At 43.4% G+C, this 15,821-nt stretch overlaps 1 protein-coding gene across 2 annotated transcripts in view; it reads right to left on the bottom strand.

The window, feature by feature from the left end:
* camk1da (calcium/calmodulin-dependent protein kinase 1Da) overlaps positions 1-11,980 on the bottom strand; it is a 73,468-nt gene extending 61,488 nt beyond the window's left edge. For both annotated transcript variants that reach the window (XR_013932668.1, XM_080421762.1), the window contains exon 1: positions 11,501-11,980. Coding sequence is in view for 1 of the 2 variants with exons in the window: in XM_080421762.1 (XP_080277888.1) it covers positions 11,501-11,595 (95 nt within the window). In the remaining variant the exon portion in view is untranslated. The remainder of the gene's footprint in view (positions 1-11,500) is intronic.
* Between the last annotated feature and the right edge of the window lie 3,841 nt (positions 11,981-15,821).

The following is a 15,821-nucleotide window of genomic DNA, read 5'->3' as shown; positions in this document are numbered from 1 at the left end:
ATTCATTGGGTGTTATCAGGAACATACTGGCCTACCGACGGAGTCTTATATAAAATTACGTTTCGGTTTCGGACCATGTCGGAGGCGCGCAGTCTCAAGCGAACTGGAGCCACGTGAGGCACCACCGAGCAAGCTAAAGCGAGCGAGCTGCTCAATGGTCTGATAAAACGTGATAATGTCCCATTCAGTGCATTGATAGCATTCGAAGCCGGTCCTGTGACCCTGTTGTACATATGTTTACTAACCTCGTCTCCCCCCTCTGTCCTCCCCTTACCTCCCTAATGTCCCTCCCAGTCCCCCAGACAACTACATAGAATGGCGATAACCGCAGACAATTCAGCTGAACGAGGGTGGTGGTTGGCTTTGCTGCATTTGATGCTACAAAACAGAAAAGCAGCTTGGCGTTGGCAGAGCCTTTGTTTGTGTAGGTGGTGTACGTGTGCGCTCATGTGTGTGCATGCATGCTTGAGACAAGCAACAGGGGGAAGCACGATCAGCCAAAACCATGGAAAGGCTCAAAGAGTGTTTCTGAGATTCGCTGATTATGACGCACGCACACACATACACTGACTGAACACCACTTGTTCCTGTAACACACACAAACAGGTGCGTGTCACTCTCTCTCTGTCCTTGTCTGGGTGTCTCTCCCTTCCTCTTTCTCTGTTCCTCTTGTTCTTGCCTTGTTTATCCATTTCTTTCCACCTCTGTCACTATTGAAGAGTTGTAGTTTCCAAATGGTGACAAAAAGTTCACATAACCTGGTAATTGGTAATTAAATCAGACTTTTCCCCCGCATTTTTCTTTATTTTTGTTATACTATATCCTCCGTTCAGCCTAGCTTTCATCTCCTGCTAAAATTGGACAAAAAAGCTCTATTGAAAAAATCTATTTTTAGTTACACTGAGTTAAACTAACTCTTTTAGTCTGTCATTTTATTTCTGCAATTATTATTATAGTCTGTTTGTCTCCATCTCTCCTTTCCATTAAGTCTCATTATTACTCTTTGTTTGTCCTCTGCCTGCCTTTCTCTTCAGTCTGTATTCCTGCTTCCGTCAGGAGGACACAGATGTAGACAGACAGTTTTAGGGGGTGTTAAAGCTACAGTACTTATGGAGTCCAAGCGTTCACTCGCGCACGCACACACGCACGCAAACTTTCTCAAAGTAGGTCTCCTATAAAATAGTGAGTTGCAAAATAAATAGTTTGAAGTGTGTAAGACTGTAAAATATATATATACCTACCATTACCATGTCAAATATATCTTACACTAGCTGGATGTGAGTTGAATAGTGTGCATGCTATGTGTGTGTGTGTATCTCTATTCGTGTGCATGGCCATACAGTACATCTGTCTGTGTTCAGAGAGTGTGTGTGTGTGTGTGTGTGTGTGTGGGGGTGTGTGTGTGTGTGTGTGTGTGTGTGTGTGTGTGTGTGTGTGTGTGTGTGTGTGTGTGTGTGTGTGTGTGTGTGTGTGTGTGTGTGTGTGTGTGTGTGTGTGTGTGTGTGTGTGTGTGTGTGTGTGTGTGTGTGTGTGTGTGTGTGTGTGTGTGTGCACGCGTGCGCGTGTGTACATTGTGCTTCTGTACGTGCATGTGCTTCATTGTGTGTTTGTAAACTGGCCTAAATTACCTGTCTAAAAGACAAAGTGTTCTATTCGTCGGGCTGCTATTATTCCCACCCTGGCCAGACTAGAGACATTATTTAAACATTGCTGTTTTCTGCCTTATGACTTTGCCAGCTGACTGCATCCATATTTGCAGCAATCATTAACCCGTGAATATCACATAATCTGACGGCCAGAAGCTAGCCACCTCTCTTTGACAAGTAACAGCATTGCATTATTAGTAGAATATTAAATAGTGAAGCATTGTGCAATATGTGTGCATACGCATATAGACGAACATGCTCTATTCAATTTCAATCCACGGACACAACACATGCACGGCGGTACTCGCACATACTGTGCACAGACTGCACACACACCCACATGAAAACCCTTTTTCGACGTTAACTCTGGGGAGTGAGGCGTTAGTTCTCTGTAATGAGAAAATATAGCTGCTATCTATCTATAGTAGAGGGAGATGGAGAGGGGTGAGGGGGAGGGAGGGGGACTGTAGATGGAGCAGAAAGAAGTGGAGGCTTTATAGCAGGCCTGCAGGGTCAGGCTGAAAGCAGTGAAAGCCCAGGGCTCAGGGTGAACTCGGTGAACCGGTCACATGGCTCTACTGTAGGTGGATGGCTGTCACGCTCAGAATGGGAAATGTCCTTCCCTCCATCCCAAGGTTGTGGCTATAAGCTGCTGTGTGACAGCGGTATAGCCGCATATACATGCAGGGCTGGCTGGGTTGTTGAAAAATGACTCTTATTTATTTGGCGCCTGTGAGCGGTATTGATCTCAGATATTACGTAGTGAAGTGGATTTGAAACGGGGAAAAAGAAGATAAGGGGACGTTACACTCAACGCGAGATCCTGAGCCGGATTTGACCACATGCGATGCTACGCTGGGATACCCAAGCTGTGTGTTACTTACACTGGTGACACGATAATGGTTTAAATGCATCAGAGGGAGTCAAAAGGAGTCAAAAATCTTTTGTATTATTACGCACATTTGTACAGAGGAAATGTACAGAGCAATGTCAACATCTGTGTCACTTTTTGATTTGAGCTAAAAAGCATTATTTTACACTTTGGCTATTCAAAAATAGCAGATATACAAGCTCATATGAGCTTGTAGATCTGCTATTTTTGGAAAAAAGTGAACATGTGTGCAAATCTTTTAATATATATATTTTTAAGCCAAACATTCATCATCTTGGGGGTCCTTGAGATGAAAACGTTGGAGCACCACTGATATAGAAACATACGTTTTTTTCAGAAAACTGTTGGGATTTAGAAGACATTTGTAGAATCGGCCTCAGGTCTTAATGGGTTAAGAAAAGCAGACCACGTGTACAGTGGAAACACAGAAAATAAAGCGTGTTCAATGCCGTTCAATGGTTATTGAAAGAAGCATTGTGTGTTTTAGTTCCTGAATTGATGTGAATGCATTTCCAAAGCCAGATCTAAAGACAAGATAGCAACCTTCCTCCTCCATCAATGTGTCCTTCAATCCTCCATCCATTCATTCTTCTATACTCGCTCCTTCCCTCCTTCCCTCCCTCCATTAAAAAAATATATGATTGGCTGAGTGGAGTAACTGATGAGGGAAGAAGGGGGTGGAGCCATGGCAACAGAAGGCAAGTTCTATAAAGCCACCCCATTCGGATGCTATCAATGCATTGAATGGGACATTAGCACCTTTTATCAGACCATTGAATGGGCGAAGTAGGCGACATACTGATTTACCCACGATTTATCAGACCATTCATTGGGTGTTATCAAGACATACTGACCTACCTCGCCTCCAAGTAGGTCAGTGATTACGCCCAATGAATGGTCTGATAAATCGCGGGTAGGTCAGTATATCGCCTACCCGTCGCCTACTCACCCATTCAATGGTCTGATAAAACGTGATAATCTCCCATTCATCCTATGTTCCATAGTTTGTGCAGGAGACAATGGGGAACGAGAATGAGAAGAAATTGGGAGAAAGTTGCCAATCTTGTCTAAATCTAAACCGTGTTCCTGCAGCTATCCGGCCTCAGTGAAAGAGAGAGGTCTGGCTGATGATTCATACCCAGGCACCAGGCCATCATCCTAATGTCAATCCTGTGCCCCAGTATGACCACCTTGAACCCACAACAAGGGTCATCCCGTGTGCCTTTATAAACGCATGCCCACAGACAGACAAATAAAAAACACAGTATGCACAAACCATAAAATCGTGTTCGCTCATAAACAGAGTTTCCTGACGTCATGTCCAACAGTAGAATCTGATCCCCTGAATAATCGTTTGTTCAGCGGAGCAGGCATTATAGGGTTGGGGTAGGAGGTGAACAGAAGAATAGAGGACAAAGGGGGAGATCTGAGAGGATCCATAACACAGACCGCAAGTCAATCTCATCCAAGCTACTGCCTGTTTCACTCTGAAACACAGGCCCAGAGATACTCTCTGACTCTTCGCCATGGCAGGTAGATCCATGCGGTGGACACACACGCGCGCGCGCGCACACACACACACACACACACACACACACACACACACACACACACACACACACACACACACACACACACACACACACACACACACACACACACACATAAAAAGATTGTTTTCAACAGAGAAGAGAGGGCTGCATTTAGTGCTATGTGACAGAGCTTTTAAGAAAGTGAAAAAATAAACGTCCTGCATCAGCGCCCAGACTCTCCTTGCTCTATTTCCATCTCTCCTTCACACAGCTTCTCCACTGCGGCTGACACTTGGCTTTACCTCCTCACTGTAAACCAGGCTTGCAGTGGGTCTACTGGATTCAACTCGAAAATATGCTTATAACTGCTTTTCTTTCTTGCATTGCAGTTGACTTTAGGGGAGGAGGACCGGTCAGATGGTCTCTTTACCTTTTGAATTCTTGTTAGACTTCGTGCAGGCCATCAGCTGCTAGTTTCGACTCGTTTTGACTCCTTTTGTGATCCAGGCTGGCAGAGGGAGAGTAGTGCCCAGGATTACAGCTTAGGCAATTGGCAATGGGTGAAAGCATCTACAGGCTCACAAACATGGCATACCGGCACGTTATGAGGTTGTAGATTTGTTATATTTTTGAAAATTTATTCGTTTATTAAAATCTTTTATTTTTATCAATCAAATCTTTTTTTTTATATCAACTGTTGCACCCCTAGTCTAAAATTCCATCAAATTCCATTGAGTCCGTTTTCAATGTAGTCACTATAGGGTAAATTAACTCGAGATGGCACAACACAGTCCAAGTTTTCCCTGCAACCGACAGATGTTACTGTGTTATTTTTGTTTTGGGGTCGTTTATTTACCGGCCGCAAAGTGTGAAAAACCTTCCCCTGAAGAAGCACAACTTAGCATCTCGTTCCATCCAGCGCACCAGCACCCTGACATTCATTGTGTGAGCAATTATCCTCTCGTCTGTCTAACCCTTTAAGGCCTGGAACGCATCTGTGTCATTTTTTTTTATTTGAGCTAAAAAGCATTATTTTACACTTTGGCTATTCAAAAATAGCAGATATACAAGCTCATAGCACGGCACCGAGTGCCGCGCTATGAGCTTGTAGATCTGCTATTTTTGAGAAATCGTGAAAATCTTTGATTTTTTTTTTTTTCAAGCAAACATTTGTAACTCAAATCTTTGCTTCTGGGGGGGGTCCCTGGAACAAAATATTTTGAGATGGGGGTCCTTGGCCAAATAGATATACATTTTGGGGTCCTTGACATGAAAAAGTTTGAGAACCACTGACACATAGAAACATACGTTTTTTAAAAAAAACTGTTTTTAGAAGACATTCTAAAAACAGACATTTTGTAGAATCGGCCTCAGGTCTTAATGGGCCAAGCAGAATGCAAGGTGGGAGGATCACGGAGGAGGGTTGAATAGGTACATTTATTGTGAGTGTCCTGTAGGTCTGTTTCCACGTGAAAGCTGCTATTCCCTGTGAACTCTCCATCTCTCCCATATAAAACGTTCCGTCACCGTGCTTGCTTTTACAAATAGATGCCTGCTTGCAAGCAGGAGCATTGATGGAGGAGGGGTTATACATACTGTATATATGTATTTTGAGAGTGTGGTTGGTTGTGTGTGTCCTTGCTATATTCAACATAATAGAGAAAGTCCTCTCTTGAAAACCTGGTACGGTCATTGATCATTCTTACATTCTCATATACATACATACAGCATCCATTCCTATATGGAATGCAGACGGAAGCGTGGTCCATTGTGCTGCATAGCAGAACGCCCAGCATTCAGCATCAATTCCACAATAACTCCAGTGCCTTCTCAATTATTCTCCTAAAAGACTTGCAGTGGTCACCTGATACATACTGTGTACATAATACAATACCTAACCCCCTGTGGATATATGAAAACAGTCTTTTAGCTCGTTGACGCTATAGGCTGGGGGAATAGCCAGGAATCTTAAAATAGGGTGCCGGATCCATTAATGGATTCAACTTTATGATTGTCAGCACAGAGGTCTGCACACACGTGTCAACGTCAGCCGAGACATGACCCGTCTTCACATGCAGCCTGCCCGCCCAAGCCGTTCTGTCACAAGTCATATATATATACACATGGGTGCACACAACACAAGCCACACACACACACTCACACACAAGCACACACAGCCTCTATACAGTCCAATGAACAGACTTAAAATTCCTGTGTAACGTGGCCATAAACAAAGGTCCTTTTCTGTGTGCATGTATTCTGTACATGTCTGCTGCACCTGCCATATAAGCATATCGCTGACTTGGCAGCACCAGGATGAATTGAGATTTGTCCCGTGTATGTGCTTTATGCTACAAACCTCTCAACAAGACCAGACGATGACAGCTAGTGCTGAGACATCAACCCCTGCGGGCTCAGACGGAGTACAGCCCAGTCTATATCGTACAACCTCACGCTCACAGAAATGATCAGATTTTCACAAAAGGAGAAGGGAATTAGCAGAAGGGGAAAGAGTCGGGGGATTGAAGAGCGATAGTGGGGGGTTAGAAAGGGGAATGTGAGAGGACAGAAAAACAGATGAATGAGGGGTAACGGGGTTGTGGAGGGACGTTGAATGGATGGTTAATCCTCCTCATCTCTTCTTCTAATGAAGATGACTGATTATAGTCTGTGGTTAATCCAGTGAAAGCTGCTGTGTGTGTGTGTGTGTGTGTGTGTGTGTGTGTGTGTGTGTGTGTGTGTGTGTGTGTGTGTGTGTGTGTGTGTGTGTGTGTGTGTGTGTGTGTGTGTGTGTGTGTGTGTGTTAGAGATGCGCGGATCGCGGTTTTAGCCGCGGTTGCCGCAGTTAACCGCAGTTTGGGTGGATTTGGGTCAATCAAATATAATTATTAATTAATATTGGATAAACCGCGGGTGAAATAATGCGGGAATTAAATTGATGATATCAATCTATAGGCCTATAATAGCTTTTAAAAGCACTAAATTTCACCGTGTGTGCGTTTGTAGTATTTTAATATTACGTCATTTTACACCAGGCACAAAATAGCCGCTCACGACATGTTGCTTTGCAGCCAGCCAGTGTTGCCAGGTTGCGACAACTTGCGAGAGAAATAAGCAGCCAGGTCTATGAAAACAAGCCCAAAACTAAACAAGTGCCAAACAAGCCCAAAAGTCGCTTATAAAAAGCTTATAAAAAGCAGACATGGCAACAAAGTGGTTGAAAGCGAAAGTAACTGAATGAAGACGTGCGCTTGTTGTTACCATGGTTGTGGATTGTATACAGTCACTGCATCGCGACAGTGGTGAGTAACATTGTTTATAAGAAAACTAACGTCAGGAAAATAACAATTATTTGGTGCGGTTGGTGCGGATCTATAAATAGGATGATATAATTACCGCGGGTGGATGGCGGATGGATAAGGAACTTGTTAACGCGGATTTGGGTGACAAAAAAACCCATCCGCGCATCTCTAGTGTGTGTGTGTGTGTGTGTGTGTGTGTGTGTGTAGGGCATTAACAGAATAATCGAATATTCGAATATTCGACTATAGGCCTGACCTCGACTAAGTCGACTAGTCGACTGGTTAGTCGCGGGGGGACGGAGTCGACTGCGTGTCTCTTAGTCGAATCTAGTCGGAAAAAAAAAAGGGCCAAAAATGTTTTAATTGTTTTTTGGCCAAGTCTACACCTGCAACCACACGTAACTTCCACTTTTTCTTCTTATTCCTCGTCTTTGTATTGGTATTGTTTGTGTTGGAGCGCCTCAGTGCGGCTGCAGAGTTCATGTGCAACCTCTTCCAGAGAGAGATAGAGACACTAGAAACTCTGCTGGAGACACAAAACAAACTGTGTAGACTTGGCCCTTTGAAATAAAATGTATTTTGGCCCTAAAAAAAAAGAAAGAAAAAAAAATATATATATATTTTTTTTTTAAATATTAGTCGACTGCCAGTCGACTGTTGGCAATTAGTCGCCAATTAGATTGGACTAAACAAATCCTTAGTCGGGGACAGGCCTATTCGACTATCAAACCGACTATTCGACTATCAAACCACATTCGATTATTCTATAAAATAAAATAAAAAAGGTTTTTAGATTTATTTATTTTTTATATATATTTTTTTAGTGGCTTTTCTACAGCAGACACGCACTTGTGAGCTCTGGTGTGACGTCAACTCGCATTCCTTGAGTCGAGTCATTAATGCCATAAAAAAAAGGGAAAAAAAGAAAAAAACTTAAAAAATATATATATATTATTTTATTTTTTATAATCAAATCGATTAATCGAATATTCGATACTTATAGGTCGAATAATTCGAAAGCTAAAAATCACTATTCGTGAATGCCCTGTGTGTGTGTGTGTGTGTGTGTGTGTGTGTGTGTGTGTGTGTGTGTGTGTGTGTGTGTGTGTGTGTGTGTGTGTGTGTGTGTGTGTGTGTGTGTGTCACACTCAATATTCTCAATATTGTTTTGTAAATGTCTTGCCTATAATGACATGCCCAGAATACGGATGCCAGGTTGAAATTAGTCAAGGGCAAGTGGGCTGAGCTCACAGACAGGGACCATGTCAAACCATTCTCTTCTTCTCAAACCATCAACCGTTTGTTGTTCTTATAAACCAGGATGAAATACCTTGCAAAACCATAATCATTTCAGTCTCACTGGCAAAATGATAGGGGGGGACAAAAGCTCATGGCTTTGACGCAGGGCACAAAGGGAAAGATGGAGAGAGAGACAGAGGGAGAGAGAGAAAGACAGGCAGAAGAGCTGCAGTCCCAGAAAGATGAGAGAACAATGCCAAGAGCAAAGTAAGTAGAGCACTCAATTAAGGGCAGGGTGCCCTATATGGCACTGCTACATACAGCACCACTTTGGCACTCTCTCTCTCTCTCTCTGCAACTTTTCCTTTGTCCTCCACTGCCTTCCTCAGGTCCCTTCGTTCTATCTATGGGCTGCAGCCTACCTGAGACGCACCTAACCACTGCGGCAGGTGATACAGCCAGCCCCCAGGGTGCTCGTTCTGCTGTTGAATTATTCAACAGTAAGCAGTGGACACACACACACACACACACACACACACACACACACACACACACACACACACACACACACACACACACACACACACACACACACACACAGTGAGGGTAGGGAAATAAGACACCAAGGATAGCCTCTGACACACACACCTCCCGGCACGGGCAGTCCGTGGTGTACAGTACACTTACGGGTCAATTTTTACACTCTCAGAGTTAAACATACACTCAGAATTTTACTGCGCATGCACTGCAAGTTTGATGCAATTCTATAGGGAAGAAAATGATGTGTCAGTGAGTGTCTGAGCCGGGGCAGGGAGCCTGAGGGCAAGCCAGTGGTCTGTCTGCCTGCCAACCAGCCAGCCAGCCAGCCAGGGACCGAGCTGCAAAGCGGCCCCATCACATCAGCCATTCCACTCCCTAAGCTGACACTAGAATGGCTCGTGGCTCAAGCCAATAGAGGGAGACAGCCGCGCACGACTCATTGATAGACTGGCCTGCCTGCCTACTTGACTGACGTGAAAGGAAGAACGCCGCCGGTCGCAATCAGCTCGTTGCATTTCCCACTCAGAACATATCGAGTAAAAACAGGGAGAGAGGGAGGGAGAGAGAGAGAGATGGGGGAGGGGGTTAGCAGCTTGATAACTTGCCCATTATTATGGCTCAAGGAGTCGGACTAGGAAGCGTTTTCAATCACCCAGCGGCCAGCGCTAGTAAACACACAGTGTCCTTATTTAGTGGGTTGTGTTTGGGGGCCAGCTGCTGCTAGATATCATCTCCAGCTCTGTCCCGTTTCTTTTTCCCCCACCCCTTCATTTTACGAGCCATAAAAACTCATCTTCACTGCCCCGTTTAGAAAGGTGAGCCTGTTGTTGCCACAACATACTGTTTGTTGTCACCTCAGTCTCTCAACCTTTTCCTCTCTGTGATATAGATGGTACATGAAATGGGAGTGTTGTCTTTGCTCTACAAAGTCAGCATGCAGATATCACATGAAGGGGCACCACATCCACCTGTACTGCCCCACTCTCTTTCTCCTCTTTAATACATTTCTTCCAGTGTCTCCTCACTCCCTCCCATGAATGCCCATCGCCTCCTCTCGTCCCCACTCCATTATGTTGTCCCTCTTTCTCTCCATCTGTTGCAAACAACAACAACAACACCCCCCCCCCCCCCCCCCCGCCCCACGCTGCACACAAATCACATTCTGACTAAACTATGCCAGACCCAGCATGTACTGTATTTTTCCCTCCTCTCCATCTCTCTCTCCTTTTTCTGCTGATGAGGAGGGAAAGGGGAGGTCGGTATAAATGGGTTCAAAGGCCTGAAAGGAACCCTGGTTAATGTGTTGCTATGGCACCAGGAAAACTGTGGGATTAATATTGATTCCAGTGTGTGTGTGTGTGTGTGTGTGTGTGTGTGTGTGTGTGTGTGTGTGTGTGTGTGTGTGTGTGTGTGTGTGTGTGTGTGTGTGTGTGTGTGTGTGTGTGTGCGTGCGTGCGTGCGTGCCTGCGTGCATGCCTGCGTGCGTGTGTGTGTGTGAGAGAGTGAGAGTGAAAGAGATAGCTAGCAAGATATTGACAAAGGAGCGGGAAAGAGAGAGTTTGTGCATGTGTGTGTCTGTGTGTGTCAGCCTGCTCCAAGACATGTGCACTGGGCTGGAAAAACGGACGTCTCATCAATTATCATAACTTTAAAACACCATTACATGAACTGTTCTTAAAGTCTTTGCCAGGAAGTTTTTTCCCCCCCATCACCCACATCCATTCCCACACGTTTCAACCCACCGTCTACACGGCTAGGTTTGCCAAAGGTTGTTGCCTGTGATAACAAATGGGTTGTTGTAGGCTAGGATGTTGAGATTAATTTTCTAGAGGAAAATACAGCCGTTTGATGCGGAAGCAGATTAGAATAGAGGACAACACTGTGTTGTCAACACAGCTGGTGCAGAATTAAAGGCTCTAATTGTGCGTAATTGTCATGACCCAGAGACATAATAACTGACTGAATACAATCACAATTATTATGCTTGGTTCTTTTGATAAGAGTATAGAGTACATGGAAAATATGTTAAGTTAAGTTTTGAACTACCTGGCAACAATACACAAGACCACCAGTCTACCTATATACAGACTAGTCTGTATTAGTCATATTTTTCTTTTTGATTACTACTCGTTTATATGATGTTTTTGCATAGTATTGTATATTTGTCTGTCATTAAATGTTTCGGATGAATTGAATACACAGGACCCCAAAGGAAATCAGGCTAGCCATGGTGCTTTCTTGGGTTTAATCCTTTTAGCATCCTTTTGTATAGAACTGTACTTTCTGTGTTTTTTTGGCAAACTGTTAATACAGTATTCAATCAATCAATCAATCAAAAAGTCTACTTACGTTCCGAGGACTTCTTTGAAGTCAAATATTTTCTTGATGTCGTCGACTTGCTTTTTCCACGTCCCTTTCACGGCGTCTCCGTTCTCCAGAGCCATTGTGCTGGAACCACCGACCAACCAACGCGTTTCTCTTCCCCCCGAGAAACCCCAGAATAACGTTAATATTAATGCTGCTGTCTTTCCCACGCTTCACAGATCCTCACTTCCTGCTCAACCTACCATATATGAGACACACACACACACACACACACACACACACACACACACACACGTCAAACCGTCCGTCCCTGAGATCAGATCCCTAAACGGATCCGTCCTCTCTCTCTCTTTTTTTCTCTAGCTGTCTCTCTCCGCAGCCAAGTCGTACGTTTGACAGACAACGTGTGTAAATGTGTATGTTTCTCCGTGTCCTCTGTGCAGTAAACGCTCCCACTGTCCGTCGCCAACGTGCTCTCTAATGATTCCATCCAACCATGCTTTATTGTAGCGCCGGTTGTTATGACGATGAGATGAGAGGGAGGATGCGCCTCATTCGTCCTGGCGGTAACCGGAAGCCTCGCCCCAAAACGCGCTCACCCCCATTTTTTTTTCGCGGACCGGTCGCCGCCCCCCATGCAGCGGTTCTTGTATTCTTGTATTTGTTTTACTGAGGATAAGGTTATAAATCCCTTTAGGGTTAGGCATAGTTTCACTGAGGTTAAAGGTAGGGTAAGTGATATTTTTTGGTTAAAACAAAAAGTATTTTGTTAAAAGGTTAAAGCACTATATTCTGATAGTAATCAGTAACAGCAGTCCAGCTCTTTAATAAACAGAAATACATTTTCCGGTAGGTGTCAAAATCTCAGCCTATCAGGAGAAAGTATACCCATTTTTAAGCTTCATTTTTATAGTGTTCCAGTTCCAATTGTGCCTGCTCATTTCTTAGTGTCATCACTTCCAATTTCACTTGTTTAATCTATATCCTGATTGAGTTCTCTGTCCTGATTGGATAAAATTGGAAATGAAACTGAAACTGAAACGAAAATGCATTTTCTGTTTTATAAAGAGCTGGAGAGACAAGGAGACTCCTTTTACTGAACAAACACTCTATAGCAATGAGTAGGCTACTATCAGAATATAGAGCTATTTAACACTTATTTTAACCAAAGAAAATCACTTACCCTACCTTTAAGTTTAGGAATAAGGGTCGTTTTTTTGCCACCGTTTTACTGAGGTTACGTTTAATAAGGTTAGGTTTAGGCATAGTTTACTTACTGAGGTTAAGTTTAGGAATAAGGTTAGGTTTTAGGCATAGTTTTACTGAGGTTACGTTTAGGAATACCAGGTGGGGAGTGGGGACCGTTCCGAGGTCGCGGGATTTTCCCCGGGGCGACTGTGTTTTGGGGCGAGCGTTTTGGTATTCGTTCTGTCCACACGACGCGCGCACACAAGCGTGCCCGCGCCTCCTCTGTGTGTGTGCGCGCGCGCGTGTGTACATGAGAAACAAGACTGATGAGAAATAATATAATTCGCAATGCAGCAAAACGCCGAGACCCAACAATGCCTTGGACACAATAGCTGGTAGCTGCGATCTTTTATTAAAAATGTGAACAATTATATGTAGGCTACACATGATGCATCTTTCAGTCATGTCTGAATCTCATGCAAATGCAAAGTCCATATACTTTCGGTGTTTTCGGTATTCTTTCCACTCATTAGACTTCATTGCAATATCAATAAAGTTTAACGTCCAAAATGTGATATTGTTGCATACAGATGCACGCCTTCACGCGCACGGGGGTGATGTCAGGTCGCTGAGGTCGGTTGTGTGCATGCATGGAGCGGCTATTAAGGTCCTAATTGATGCGATTAATAGCTAGACGTTCATGCCAAATGAACACATAATTTCGCCCTTGAATTTCACAGGTTAAAGGGATATATTTTACTTTCAAATAAAATAAACATAAATAAATACATAGGCCTATAGCCTATAAAATAAATGAAAAGAGTGATGGAAAAAATCATGGCCCCTCGTGCATTAGAATGTCCTTCTAATGCATGAGGGGGCTGTGAATTTTCCATGACTTTTTCCATTTATTTTTTACATATATTTTTTATGTTTATTTTGTTTGAAAGTGAAATATCCCTTTAAAGGAGGAGTTCACCCAAAAAATGACTTATTTTCTATCAATTGCACACCCCATGAAGCCTTCAATTCAGGGATTTATTTTAGTTTTTGTGGCATTCCTAAGCCAATAATTTGATGACCAGGTGTATTTCCGGTAGGAGACACAAATAATCAACTTTGTGTCTCCTACCGGATACATTAGCCGGTAGGAGACGGGAATCAAATTATTAGCTTAGGAATGTGACAAAAACAAAAACAAATCCATGGATTCAAGGCTTCATGGGGTGTGCAATTGATAGAAAATAAGTATTTTTTTGGGTGAACTACTCCTTTAACATGTGACTGTACTTAGCATTGAAACGCATCTCTATTTTGAGAGAGAGAGAGAGAGAGAGAGAGAGAGAGAGAGAGAGAGAGAGAGAGAGAGAGAGAGAGAGAGAGAGACCAATGGAGCTGTTACTCAAACGATGCTCATGAGTATTCCAGCTGCAAACGACTGCAGTTCCTTCTCGGTCTCCCTGACTTCTCTCTCCCCCTCCCTCCTCACTATACACCTCTGAGTCAGCAAGTTTCAAGTCTGATTATTTGAATCCCCCTCTTGCAAAGATTGCATGTATTATTCAGACTGTATGGAGAGGGAAGAATGGACAATGTAGATATAAAACCGTCTCTTGGCACGGCACGCAGAGGATGAGGAAAGGAGATGAGGGACAATGCAGATAGACGTCCCTGAATACAGGATAGGTGGGCAGACTGGGCACTAGGGACAGCTGGGCACCATCATTTTTGGTAAGACTGGGCACTAGGATGAGTGGGCACCGGGATAACTGGGCACCAGGGAAATGTGGGCACCTGGAACCTGCACCAGTGCATATAGTGCCCAGTCTTCCGGGTGCCCACATTTCCCTAGTGCCCAGTTATCCCAGTGCCCACTCGTTCAAGGTGCCCAGAATGTTTTGGTGCCCACCTATCTTGTTACTCCCTGAACATCATCATTGTTATCATCCACCTTAGCATTTTTGCACCAGACATTATTTTTTGTTGTTGTCAGGTCAAGTATACTGTATCTGTGTACTAATTCTAAAATGCAGTGGTGGAAAAAGTAAAAAATGTTTTTACTTGAGTAAAAGTATCAATACTGCAATGTAGAAATGCTCTGTTACAAGTAAAAGTCTGGTATTCACAATTTGCTTGAGAAAAGGTACAAAAGTATTGGCATCAAAATATAAAGTAGCCTACCAAAAGTAAAAGTACTCATAACGCAGGTCCCATTCCAAAAAATGAAAATAGCAGATATACAAGCTCGTTGTGAGCTTGTAGATCGGCTATTTTCAAATAGCCGAAATATAAATAGAGCTTAAGTTTTTAATGTATGTTTAGTAATACAAATCTAAATAGTAACTAAAGTTTTCAAGTAATTGTAGTGGAGTGAAGGTACAATATTTTCCTCAGAGATGTGGAGTAGAAGTAAAAGTATTGAAAATTGGAAATACTCCAGTAAAGTAAAAGTACCTCAAAATCGTACTTGAGTACATGTACTTAAGTTACTTTCCACCACTGCTAGGGCCAGGCCACCTACCCTTCTAACTGCACTATGCATTCTCAGACAGAGATGGAGGGGTACACATTGCCTCTAAGTGGATAGAGGTGGTACTGCAGTGCAGCATGCAACACAGGTCAAATACGGCCATCCTACAACCTTCAAGAGTTAAGTTTTAGTTTTTTCCCCCATCAAGCAATAACAAGTATAAGTGACAAGTTTAATTTCCATGGTAATGTTTCATGTGACACCGGCAAAATTATATGTACATTTTGCTGTGAGTCTAATTGCACAAGTCATCTCTAGCCCCCATTAATTGCCTCATCAATCAAGTGGGACACCACACCACGTACTGCTACTGTAGCTTATTTAGAAAACTAAATGCTTTGTGCCGTATCTGCATAGCTCATTTAGCACCCAGAGTGTAATGAGAGCCGTTACATAAAAGGACAATCAATTTCTAATGTGCTCATTTATTGCACCTACCAAAACTGGCAGACAAGTCAGTGCACAGTGAGAAATGTAATGGCATTTTTGCAACAACAGTCCCTTCACAAGCCGGGGAAGGTGGAGGAGGGGTAGGGATGGGTGGGTTGCATCAGAGGCAACGATGCATCTTGAAGAAATAAATGAGTTTTTTCAAACTATTCACAAAGCTCAGTCAACAGACTGGTG

Source organism: Gymnoscopelus braueri, assembly GCF_963280865.1.
Source record: "Gymnoscopelus braueri genome assembly, chromosome: 23".
In the NCBI taxonomy this organism is placed as follows: domain Eukaryota; kingdom Metazoa; phylum Chordata; class Actinopteri; order Myctophiformes; family Myctophidae; genus Gymnoscopelus; species Gymnoscopelus braueri.
This window is presented reverse-complemented; position numbering and strand designations above follow the sequence as displayed.